Source organism: Neovison vison, chromosome 6, assembly GCF_020171115.1.
Source record: "Neovison vison isolate M4711 chromosome 6, ASM_NN_V1, whole genome shotgun sequence".
In the NCBI taxonomy this organism is placed as follows: Eukaryota; Metazoa; Chordata; class Mammalia; order Carnivora; family Mustelidae; genus Neogale; species Neogale vison.
In genome coordinates this window covers 204,904,055-204,915,377 of record NC_058096.1, presented here as the reverse complement: position 1 = coordinate 204,915,377, position 11,323 = coordinate 204,904,055, and the positions used below count along the sequence as shown (strand labels likewise).

General features: G+C 57.7%; 3 protein-coding genes across 5 annotated transcripts; all 3 read right to left on the bottom strand.

Annotated features, from left to right (window-relative positions):
* Positions 1-54: 54 nt before the first annotated feature.
* HYAL3 (hyaluronidase 3) lies at positions 55-5,693 on the bottom strand. 2 transcript variants are annotated; one of them, XM_044253518.1, is made up of 4 exons: positions 5,583-5,691; positions 1,067-1,977; positions 576-665; positions 55-459 (listed from the first exon to the last, which is right to left on the bottom strand). In XM_044253518.1, the coding sequence occupies exons 2-4, from the start codon at positions 1,958-1,960 to the stop codon at positions 196-198; spliced, it is 1,248 nt and encodes a 415-aa protein (XP_044109453.1). In that variant the 5' UTR covers positions 1,961-1,977; positions 5,583-5,691; the 3' UTR covers positions 55-195. The 2 variants fall into 2 exon arrangements, with proteins under 2 accessions (XP_044109453.1, XP_044109454.1); XM_044253519.1 differs by lacking the exon at positions 576-665 and having other exon boundaries at positions 5,583-5,693.
* Positions 2,703-5,404, bottom strand: NAA80 (N-alpha-acetyltransferase 80, NatH catalytic subunit). Its single transcript, XM_044253520.1, is given in 3 exon segments — positions 2,703-3,747; positions 3,750-3,798; positions 5,173-5,404. Coding segments are annotated over 3 exon segments (888 nt in total). The 5' UTR covers positions 5,179-5,404; the 3' UTR covers positions 2,703-2,914.
* Positions 5,694-7,652: 1,959 nt separating the features above from the next.
* HYAL1 (hyaluronidase 1) lies at positions 7,653-10,353 on the bottom strand. Of its 2 annotated transcripts, none has more exons than XM_044253517.1 (4): positions 10,054-10,353; positions 8,660-9,583; positions 8,219-8,308; positions 7,653-8,046 (listed from the first exon to the last, which is right to left on the bottom strand). In XM_044253517.1, the coding sequence occupies exons 2-4, from the start codon at positions 9,557-9,559 to the stop codon at positions 7,732-7,734; spliced, it is 1,305 nt and encodes a 434-aa protein (XP_044109452.1). In that variant the 5' UTR covers positions 9,560-9,583; positions 10,054-10,353; the 3' UTR covers positions 7,653-7,731. The 2 variants fall into 2 exon arrangements, with proteins under 2 accessions (XP_044109452.1, XP_044109451.1); XM_044253516.1 differs by having other exon boundaries at positions 10,080-10,353.
* Between the last annotated feature and the right edge of the window lie 970 nt (positions 10,354-11,323).

Sequence of the window (11,323 nt, the reverse complement as noted above, 5' to 3'; positions counted from 1 at the left end):
GCAAAATAATAATTATAAGGTAAAATGGTGTAAACCATTTTTTTTTCTGGCCCCTTCCACTTCCCCGGGGTCCCATGGGAAGTGGGGTGTGTGTGTGGGAGGACTGAGTATAAACTGAATAGAACAAGTGTGGGACAGGGACAAGAGACATATGGCAGCAGGGACAAGAGACACAGGAGCAGGTAACTTCTGGCTTTATGCTGCTGCTTCAGGCCTGGGCTCCTGGCAGGTAGGGCCAGCCCAGCCCAGGTAACAACGGCAGCCAAAGGACTCCCAGGGTCCAGGGCTGCCATCTGGCTGCAGGTGCAGAAAGGCTTCCAGCTGTCCTTCATCTTGCCAGGCACAGCGCCCGTGGCCATGGCACCGCTGGTGACTGCAGGCTATGGCTGCCCTGGTCACGTTGATTACATAGGGGCCCAGGGTGCCCACTAGGTAGTCATGGAGATGCCAGCACTCCTCCTGAAGAGAGGGGAATGATGTATCAGTGCTCCTGCTCTGTGGCTCTGACATGGTCTTTTCCCCAACCCTGGGACTCTAGCATGGGCTGCATGGCAGGTTGGAGGGACAATGTTCACCTCAGAGCTGGAGAAGCTCAGGTCCCCCCAGAGCACCACGCCGGCTGCCCCGAGTGCTGCGCTCACACCAATGGTCTGCACAAGGTCATCCTGGAGGCAAAGAACAGCTAAGCCAGGGCTGAACTGGCCGGATCCAACTGGGCCTACTTCCACCTTTGAGAAACTTTTCTGGCTCATCGCCATGATCTGGTTTCACATCTAGAGTAAGATTCCTTGGCACTGAGCCTCTAAGTGGCTTCTCCAGTCCTCCACTCAGAAGATGTTTCTCCTCAGACGAGGGCTCCAATGGCTGGGCTTGCCTTCCCCCTCAAGATATTCCAAGGCAGAGCCAAACTTCCTTTTCAGATGCTCCAAGATGGGACCTCCCAGGAAGAACTAGATCAGAGCCTCCCCATCAAATTCCCCTGGGGCAAGGTCTTCTCTTCAGTCAGGGCCTTGCCTCCCCACTCATGCCTCCCCACTCAGACCCCTAGATCTCAACTTTTACTCACCCGAGACAGGAACCTCCCAGAGCTCCGGTGTGTGAGGCGGGCATAGGCCAGAACAGGCAGAGGATGTGGGTGTCCAACAGAGGCCACACGGAAGGCCTCTTCCAGGCGGTTTCGGACAAATGCCTGGTGGTAGATGGGTGGCAGCCTGGGTGGGAGGTAGATGCTAGGGAAGAGGGCACTGGAGGCAGCCCAGAGCCAATGAAGTTGGGTGTTGCGGGCAAGGGCAGCTGGGTGGCAGTGTCCCGTGTAATTGGAAGTGATACCATGCCAGCCATTGCTACAGGCTGGGAAGCGGTAGAAACCCCAGAGCCCATGGGGTTGCAGGGCTTGGCCCAGCCGCAGTGTGTCCTCCATCAGGGCACGGGCTGTCTGCTCAAAGCCAGCACGGGCCTCATGGAGCTGCTCCTGGGGACTCAGGTCGGGGAATACCCGCTGTGCCCAAGCCCACGAGGCTGCCTGATAGGCTCGGCGGCGGCCCCAGTTTCCAGCCCAGAGTGGGCTCCATTCCTCCCAGTCTAGCACTGCCAGGCCAGCAAAGCCACGTCCTAGGCTGCGATGGATCTGGAAGGCAGCCCGTGCCAGGTGGCGGTCAAGAGGGACAACCTGGGGGATGCCCCCATTGTGTGCTGTGCCCCCGGGCCCAAGGTAGGGATAGAGGCCAAGCTGGTTCTTGTAGAAGATGGTGATGTTCTGGCCATGAAAACGCTGGCCATGGTTGGCTGTGATGCCCAGGGCCTCTAGTGGCAGGTGCACGCCGAATCGAGTCTTACAGTGTGCTGAGGGTATGTTCCACAGCACAGAGAAAGGGCGTTCAGGAGCCCACACCAGGGGTTGGCCAAACCCTAGGCACAGGGCCACTCCGAGCACTAGGGCCAGGCCCAGCAGCATGATCATGCCCCAGGGATGGAAACCTGCAGGAGAGAGGAGCTGTGAGCTTAGAGTCCGATTCCATGGCCATACCTTCCACACAGCCTGGAAAGCTAGGAACACTCCCCCACTATTCCCCACAAGGATGAGGGGATGGGGAAAATATGGTCCCCTGTAGTCCTCTAGCCCCCTCAAACCAGCCACGCCATGCATCGGCCTGGGCAGCTCCCCTCCCATGCTCTCTTTGTCATGGGACCACTGTGCCCTCTGATACCTTGCCTACTCACAGTTCTCACCAGTCCCCTTCTGTCCTCTGTCCATCTTGTTCCCTGCCCCAGGAACACGTAACACCCTCCCCCTTGCCTGGCTTGACTCTTACTTAGCACGCAGATCTCTGCTGTGACATTACCTCCCCCGGATTTCCAAATGGACTGAGGGTATTTAGGTTCCCATTGTCCCAACATAGATCCTGCCACTGTATGCCTGTGGCAGGATCAAGGCCCTGTCTGTCTAGTTCCTCATTGCCCGGGCCCAGTCTAGGGCCTGACACACAGTAGGTGACACACAGTGAACGGTGATGAGTGAACATGGAAGGGAACAGACAGACACCTTGTCACAGTGGCCTGGCAGAATGGGAGGGGCAAAGGTTAGGCTTCCCTTCATCCAGGGTCCAGGATCCCAAGGATGGATCCCAAGGATCTTACAGAGACAGTGATCTAAGATAAGGATGGGGGGTGGGAGTGGGTCAACAAATACACTGTCACAGCCGCACCCATCAGAAGCCTTTATTCAGCCACACTGACAGCTCCGAGCCCCAGCTGTGGAGCCTTTCCCAGCCCTGCTGGTGCTCGGGAAACAAGCAGCTTCCAGGTTCTAGGGACTGAGCTATGGCCAATGGGGGTACTGAGGCCATATGAGGCTGGTACTGTCCTAAGCAGTCCATCGACCCTGTAGACAGTAGTGCTTTGCCGTGGGTAGCCCTCAGATGTCCTTTTCCATCCAGAATATGGGGCATCCTCTCAGGTCTTGGTACTGTGTCTCCAGCAGACTTTGTGGAGGGGGGCTTGCAGGAGATGGGGGTGAGGTGGTCAAGGGCTCAGGCAGGGGAGGGGGTGGTGGCAGTGCCGGCCCCTTGGGGGCTCTTGGGGAAGTCTGGGCAGTTAGACTAGGAGGCTTGCAGGGCGGCCGGGGAGGGGGTGCTCTGGGGAAGGCCTTGAGCAGGGTGGCAGGCAGCCGTCGGCTGGTGAAGACCAGGCCCTGCACAGGCTCACCCAGCTGGTAGCCCAGGTGGGCGTAGAACTGCAGCTGGTCGTGGGTGGTGAGGTGCAGCCGGCGGAAGCCCCGGGCCTGAGCAAAAGCCTCCAGGCCCTCCATAAGACGGCGGCCAAAGCCACGGCCCCTCAGAGCCCGGGCCACCACCACTGTCTCCACCAGGAGGCTCTGGGGCCGGTCAAGCACCCGTGATAAGCGGGCATGACCCACCACAATGGGGAGTGACTCGGGTGTGGGGCGGGGGCTCAGCAGCATCAGGCAGAGGGGGAAGGCATCTGAGGACTGGCCCAGGGAGTGCAGGCGGGAGGCTCGGCTTCGGGGCCACTGCTCATTGATGAGGTCAGCACAGGCATCCAGGAGCTCAGGTCGGCAGTGCACAGGCTCCAGGGTCAGTTCAGCCAGGTTGGGAGCTGGGGTCTCCTCTGGCTGGTGTGCGGGATCCAGGGTCAGCTCAGTGGAGCCAGGACTGAGGGTCATCTCTGGATGGCATGCAGAACCCGGGGTCAGCTCAGCTAGCCTGGGGCTCAGGGTCAGCTCTGGTGTGCAGGATCCTCGGTCAGTGCGGCCAGGTTGGATCTCAGGGTCAACTCTGGCTGGCATGCAGGATCCAGAGTCAGCTCGACTGGGCTGGTACTCAAGATCAGCTCTATCTGGTGTGCACGGTCTAGGGTAGGGGTCAGCTTTGGGGGGCCAGGGCTCAGAGTGAGCTCTGGCCTACATGTAGGATCTAGGCTCAGCTGAGTCAGGCTGGGAGCCAAGGTCATACCCTGCTGGGTTGCAGGTGGCTCAATGAAAGGCTAGGGATTAAGAGCACGGTTTCCAGACAGTGGTATTTCCTCGGACCACAAAGGTGCTCCTCTTATGGACAATAGCCACATTAAGCTGTACCAAGAGGGAGGACAGGGTTGGGGCAGGGAGGGGCTGACAGAGTGCTAGGGAACCCAAGCATCCTGCAACTACTAAACTATACCTTGTCCCTATACTCACCTGATGACACAGGTAACCTGGAGACCATCCCCTATATCTGACTCAGGTGGACAGCAGAGGAAACAGATCCAGCGTGTCCTGCCCCACACTGGAAGGAGGCCAAAGGCTAAGGCTGGGGAAGAACCCAAAAGTCCTGGCCCCAACCTGTTGTGGCTACAACTTTGTCCTCCCCAGGATAGTGGATTAGTCCTACCACCATGGCTGGCTGGCCATCAGACAGAACATGCAAACTAGACACCAACACCCCCTACTTTAGCCCATTCAGAATTCTCTTTGGAGGAAACACAGCTAACCCCAAGAGCTCTCTGTCCCTTCCTTTTCCCTACATTCTTGGTCCCAGTCTTTTTGGCTGCTTGGGCCATGACTGCCACCTGAGCAATCCTGGGGCACGACTCACCCATCCATTAGGATCGGATTTCCTTCCCTGAACTGCCTTCCCTGCCTGCAGCACAGAGTCCACTGCCCCCTCCCCGACATTGTGCAGCTCAGGACACTTTGCTTGGGCAAAGACACAAGTGTCCCTTCAGATGGGGCCCCAACAACACTGGCAAGGGGCCTGGCTCACAGTCCCACAGCAATGTGGCTCTTGCAGGCTTGGTTCCCCCCTGGCCTGAGTTTCGTAGTCACCCTAGATAAGGACCACAGCTTCCTTCCTAAATCCACAAGGGTGTCCAACGGCCACCAGGTTGGGGCTCAGACCTCCTGCGCCTAAATCCCATTGTTTGCCTAAATCCCATTGTTTGCCCATTCGACCCGGCCCTGCTGCCAGGAGGGTCTATGCTGGGGGATTTCTGGCGGTGGGGTATCCGCTGGGCCGCACGCTTTTACTCACCTGCTCCAGAGAGGACGTCCTAGCTCCCCTTCCCCACCTTCCCAAGAAGGTCCCCTGAGCTTGAGGCCAATTCCACACTGGTCATGCCCAGGTCGGAGCCCCCACCCCCACACACTATATCCCACTCAAAGGGCTATGAGCCCCTCACCTGCATCAGCTACCTCCTCAGCAGCCGCAGCCCCGGACCTAGAGGGAGGAAGCCCCAGGACCCGCCCGCAGGCTTGGAACCTCAGACGTCCCCGCGGGCTTAACCCTTTCAGTGCCGACCCCACCTACTGTGGGCGGGGCTCCTGTATTCTCAGGGAGAGGCGGCAAGGCTGTCCTGTGGCTGTTTCCCCCTCCCTCCTAGTGGGTGACAAACCGTGGAGCTTTTGGCGGGGGGGGGGGGTGCTTCGGGAGCTGGACTCTGGGTGGGTGTGGCTCGGCATGCTCTGGGAGGGAACGACAGACGCAGGGAAGGCGTGCGGGGCGGCATAGCCACTTGAGGGCTGCACGCGTGGGGCGGACAGGAGACACTGAGGACGAACACGCTGCGCATGGGAAGAGGGAGGTACTGACATGTTGAAGGCAAGATCTGGGATGCTCCGCGTCCTCGCTCCGCGCTGGCCGGTTTCTCGCTCTGTGGTTTGGATTCTTCCGACCGCCCGCGCTGGCCCCTAGTGGTGCGGCGGACTCACTGCAGCCGTCACGGCCCGCAGCGCCCCACCTGGTCCGGATTTTCCCTAGGCCGCCAGATCCCACCCCGCCTCCGCGCGTCACCGCTTAGGTTCCGCCCCCGGTTCAGCGCGTCATAACACGGGGCCGACGCACGTCGGGTCTTTGCCCTGGCTCCGCCTCTGTCTCTCCTGCCGTAGCCAATCCACAGCTCCCGGCTCGTGCGCAGCAACGCTGTGACGCAGCGCAGGCTCCACCTCCTCCTCGACGTGCCCTGTTCAAAGCAGGCGAAGTTTCTGCCTCCTGGGCACCGCTTAAGTTCTCCCAGTTTCCGTTCGGCCTTGGCCTTGTCCGGACTCATCTCGCCAAAGCCTTGGCCAGGTGGGCCCCTCCTCCACCTGGTTCTACTTACGCCTTGCCTTGTCTTGGCACACCCTAGGCTCAGGCAGGTCTCGGACCCCGTTGGCCTCCAAGGGTAAAAGAGTTCTGTGTAGAAACGGAGCTTTCTCCTGAAATTTGGGTCCCATACTCGGAAGCAGCCGTCCTTGGACAGACATCAGGACAGAGTGAGAGAGACGAGCCTTTCCTGTGCTCTCTGCATCCCAGCGCGTGTACGTTTTAGGCACTTAATAGCTCTTGAAGCAAGAATCATGTCTGCTTTATTTGCGAGGGTGGTACCTGTGAGCAGGTTCAGGTTGCGTGCAGGGCTTGTTACTGTCAACACACAGGAGGAGCCAAAGGGCTTTACCTCTATGACTAGACAGCCTGGGTTCCACCTAAGCTTCTCCTATTTTTCTGGCTGTGCAGCCTTGGGCAAAGTGCTTACCCTTTCAGTGTGTGCCTGTTTCCTCACAACCTCATGTTAGGATTGAATGAGTTAGTCCACTTAAAATGCTTAACATAGGACTTGGGAGGAGGAGGTCCCCAGTGAATGTCAGCTTGCTACAATGTCATGATTGTTACAGCTTAAAGACTGGGCTCAGGGGGCACCTGGGTGGCTCACTGGGTTAAAGCCTCTGCCTTTGACTCAGGTCATGATCTCAGGGTCCTGGGATCAAGCCCCACATCGGGCCCTTTGCTCAACGGGGAGCCTGCTTCTCCCTCTTTCTCTGCCTGCCTCTCTGCCTACTTGTGATCTCTATCAAATAAATAAATAAAATCTTAAAAAAAAAAAAAAAGAAAGACTGGGCTCAGTGTCTCTGGAGATGTTTATGACCTTGCTGGGTGGGTGCTGGAGTTAGAGCCTTCAGCTATCCTGGCCTGTAAACATGTGTGCAGGTGCAGGCATGTGGTGTTGATGGTCTCTGAGAGTACTCCTGACTATGACCATGGCTAGTGTGATAGCTTGTACTTCAGAAAGCTGTGGTCAGGCTCAGACTGCATTAGACTGTGAAATCAAATAAAGAAAACCTCATTTAAAATGGAGTCGAGGGACGCCTGGGTGGCTCAGTCGGTTAAGTGTCTGCCTTCGGCTCAGGTCATGATCCCAGAGTCCTGGAATCGAGTCCTGAACTGGGCTCCTTGCTCAGCGGGAACCCTGCTTCTCCCTCTCCCTTTGCTGCTATCCTTGCTTGTGTGCTTGCTCTTTCTCTCCTTCTGCCAAGTAAGTTAATTAAAAATAAAATAAAGTGGAGTTGAGAGGCTAGAAGGGGGAACTCAGACATATCACTCCTTGCAGCCCTTTGCAGACCCAACAGGAAGGCGCCTACTTTACTCCTGCAATGGGAGGAAAGGTTTTCTCATCAGCTGACAACAGCCCAGCCGACAAGAGCCTCATAACTCAATGAAAAGCCATCGCCAACACCCTTCAAACTCCCAGTTTACTCCAGTGGATTTTCTGTAACAGGCTCTTCCAACTACACCCTTTCCTCTCTAAAATAGCATTCCTCCTCTTTGTTCTCCAGACTTGCCCATGGTTTTGCAACAGGTCGCATGTCCCAAATGGCACTACTTTCCTGATCCCAAATAAACCCATTTTTGCTGGTAAAATAACTACTTTATTTTTAAGGTAAACAGGGGGCTCCATGTGTGTGTCCTGGTGTATGACCAGTCACTACGTGCCCTGCTGCTCACATCGTGCTCCCTTCCAGCCACGGTAGCAGCGACATTGGAACTCCACAGCCATCTGCATCTGATCCTCAAGTGAGAGGGCACCTTGTAAGGTCAGGGGCCGGCCACCACGAGCAAGCTGGATGGAGAAGCTGGTGGGGTTGAGGATGAGGAGGGCCTCAGGGTGGCTGGGGCGCCGGGCACAGCGGCCATGACCTGAGCACAAGGCTTGACTGCACAGAAGAGCCCCACTGGTCACGTTGAGGATGAAGGGCCCCAATGTGGTGTCCATGTACTCCTTGATGGCCTGGCAGGATTCCTGAGTGGGAGGAGGAGCATCAGGGACACACAACAATAGTGCAGGGCCCCCAGCCTGCTGTCCCAGCCAGGACTGCAGGGATAGAGAGGGCAGGCCAGGGTCTTCCCAATCAGCCTGGCAGCTCCACCCCTGCCCCCACCCTTACCCCCCATTCTGGGCTCACTGAGCTTACCTTGGTTTTTGTGTTCTCCCAGCTCACCCAGAGCACCACTCCTGCTGCTCCCTGGGCTGCACTTTCCCCCAGGCTGTGCTCCAGCTCATCCTGGGGAAAGGGACAGCACAGCTCTGAGACGCTTTCCTCCTTCCCACTCCCCACAGCAGATTGCTGTAACACCACTGGATGGGACAAATAACTCATAACCCCCACCGGGGGCCACCCTGGTCTCCCGTGGCAAGAGGCAAGCCTGTCACTGTAGCCTGTGAGTGCCATGCAGCAGGCACTCCATCTTTGTGATGAAGGCCGAAACACTGCAGAGCACAGAGCTTGGCACCCAGTAGGAACTCAAGGAATGGAGTAATGGACAAAAGTGCCCCAAGGCTGTGTGGCCTCCCTTACTGGATCTAATGCCTGACAAAGTAGGCTACAAGGTGGGTGGGGTCATAGGAGACTCACCAGGGGCAGAAAGCGGTTCGTCCCGTCATAGAAGATCTGAGCATATGGCAGCACCGGCAGACTGGGGTCCCCAACACCCGTAGCCATACGGAATGCCTCACCTACGCGATGCCGCACGTACATCTGTCCCTTCCCTGTGCCCTCCAGCTCTGCGGGCACGTAGATGCTGGGATAGAGGGCACGGCTCTGGCCCCAAAGCCACCCCAGCTGGTCATTCTGGGCACTGACCCCTGGTGGGCACTGGCCAGTATAGTTGGGGCTTTGAAAGTCATAGTTATAGCAGTCAGGGAAGCCATAGAAACCCCAGAGGCCACGAGGCCTCAGTGCTTGCCCTAGCCTGAGGGTGCCCGCCATCCAGGCCTGCGCAGCCTCCTGGAACTGGTTCCGCGCTGCTGCCTCCACCTCAGGAGCCGGCCAGTGGGGGTGCTGCTCCCGGACCAGTGCCCGGGAGCGCTGCCGGTAAATGTCCTTGGTGTCCCAGTTGAAGGCCCAGCGTGGGCGCCACGCCTCCCAGTCGATGACCGCCAGCCCTGAGAAGTCCGACGCAGGGATGGCAGCCAGGATGTCCTGGAAGGAGCGGGCCAGGTGGGTCTCAAGGCTGGCATTCTGGGGCAGGCCACCAAACACAGGCTCCCCGGAAGACGTGTAGTAGGGGTAGGTGCCCAGCTGGTAGCTGTAGAAAATGGTCATGTCAGGGCCGCGGAAGGTCTGCCCCGGGTTGGCCACCACATCGAAGACACTGACATCCACGTCCACGCCGTACTTCTCCAGGCACCACTGCGTGTTTGCATTCCAGATGGTGGTGAAGGGCTGGTTGGGTACCATGGGGCTCCTGGAGCCTTTAGCCATGCTGAGCAAGCTCAGGAAGAGGGCGTAGGTGGGAAGCCGGTGGATTGCCATGGCAGAGGATGGGTCTAGGAAAACCTGGCCAGGGGAGGCAAAGCTGAGAGCAGGTTCTGAACTCTCTTACCCCTGCTTAGAGAAGGCTGGCCAAGCCCCTTGCTTATTAATCCATCCCTGCTCCACTTTGGGTAAACATTGACCTTGGCTCAGGGCTCAGGGAGGTCAGAGGGCAAAGGAAAGGCGTGCAGGGGGAGCGCTCCCACTGGAGGGCACATAGAGTTGCCTCGAGGGTGGGACCTCTGCCTTCTTGCCTCCCATAGGCTTTGCCTTTGCCTACACTAACCAATCCCCTTCCCCAAGAGCCACAGAAGCCACGACTTCTGTTTTGAGAAGAGCAGCTGAGAGGCAGGCCCTCAGCCCCCAGGCTGACCTGACTGATGGGGGGGGGGCGATCCTTTCCTGTCTCTTCCCCTTGGAATCCTGGCCAGCCATTGGAAGAAGAGATGCTCAGCAACCAAGGACAGGTCAGCCCAACCCTCCTGTATACCCACCAGTATGCCCACTTGTCCCTGCTGACCTCAGGGCTGAAGGGCCTCATCCTCCAAATTTCCTGACCCCAGCGGGAGGGCCTAGGCAGGGCTCAGCAAGATTCTGTTCCTCAACTCTGGCCCCAGCTGCACCAGACTCAGAGGAAGCTGCTGCTGGAAACTCTGAGCTTTTGTAGGGGGTGTGGGGGGGTCACGCCACCCAGTCTGGGGGCGGGCTGAGGGGCAGGCTGTAGGTTGGAAGGCTGAGCCCCGCAGAGGACTGCCTTGGTGCCCCTAACGAAGTGCCTTGGTGGGAGGTGGGGCTGGGCAGGAAGCAGCCCCGCCCACAAGGTCAACACCAGGCCGGCTTTGTGGCTTTCTTTGGATTGGGGTGGGGGTGGAAACTTGGGTGGCAGACCCCATTGGGCAGGTCTGTGTGTGGTAGCAGAGTCTGGGTGTCTGGGTGTCTGGGTACTGTATCCTGAGGGAGCACACTTTCCTGTATGGCTGCCTTATACCATCTGTGGGCCTTGGGCACTTTTGCCTTTGTGGGTCCCTTCCTCAAAACATTAAAAAATGAGGGGCACCTGGGTGGCTCAGTGGGTTAGGGCCTCTGCCTTCAGCTCAGGTCACGATCCCGGGGTCCTGGGATGGAGCCCAGCACCAGGCTCTCTGCTCAGCCTGCTTCCCTTCCTCTCTCTGCCTGCCTCTCTGCCTACCTGTGATCTGTCAAATAAATAAAATCTTAAAAAAATAAACATTAAAAAATGCATTTTAAACTGTGCTGGTACAAGGACAGGTACCATCCAGACTGAAGTCATTATTATATGTTCCATTATGAGTAAATATTTTCCTCTGCTTAAAAAAGTGAAGACATTTCTTGGGCCCCTGGAAGTATGGCAACCCCAGGCCCTACACCCACTTGCCCTAGGTCGGGGGTGACTAACTCCCCTCTGCTTTAGGGACAAGTCTGAAAGGCACTGTCTATGACGTTGGGGCTGGTCAGCGAATGTGTCTTTGTGAAGCCCTGGTCAGCTACGGCCCAGGCCTCTGTGCAAGGCCCAGTAGTGTGTGCGTGTGCAAGTGCGGACCCAGTACCTGAACTGGGTGTGAGAGTCGGTGGTCTCGTGACTGAGCCCCCGTGTTTGGGTGAGCCTGGGTGTGTCAGTGACCACATGCTTGTTCATTCCTTTGTGATTTCACTTGTTTGCTGATTCAGAAACTGATTACTGAGACTTGCTAGGTGCACAGGCCCAGGCCCAGGCCCAGGCCCGCCTGCCAGGGTGTGGTGAGG

Excerpts from the sequence above, each read along its gene's own strand:
- HYAL1 (XM_044253516.1), bottom strand. The coding sequence starts at position 10,100 with ATGAGGCCCTTCAGCCCTGAG. Across the intron at positions 8,309-8,659 it reads CGAACCGCTTTCTGCCCCTG|GATGAGCTGGAGCACAGCCT; the intron begins GTGAGTCTCCTA and ends CCCTTTCCCCAG. Across the intron at positions 8,047-8,218 it reads GGGAGAACACAAAAACCAAG|GAATCCTGCCAGGCCATCAA; the intron begins GTAAGCTCAGTG and ends CCTCCCACTCAG.
- HYAL3 (XM_044253518.1), bottom strand. The coding sequence starts at position 1,960 with ATGATCATGCTGCTGGGCCTGGCCCTAGTGCTCGGAGTGGCCCTGTGC. Across the intron at positions 666-1,066 it reads CTGGGAGGTTCCTGTCTCGG|GATGACCTTGTGCAGACCAT; the intron begins GTGAGTAAAAGT and ends CTTTGCCTCCAG. Across the intron at positions 460-575 it reads TGAGCTTCTCCAGCTCTGAG|GAGGAGTGCTGGCATCTCCA; the intron begins GTGAACATTGTC and ends CCCTCTCTTCAG.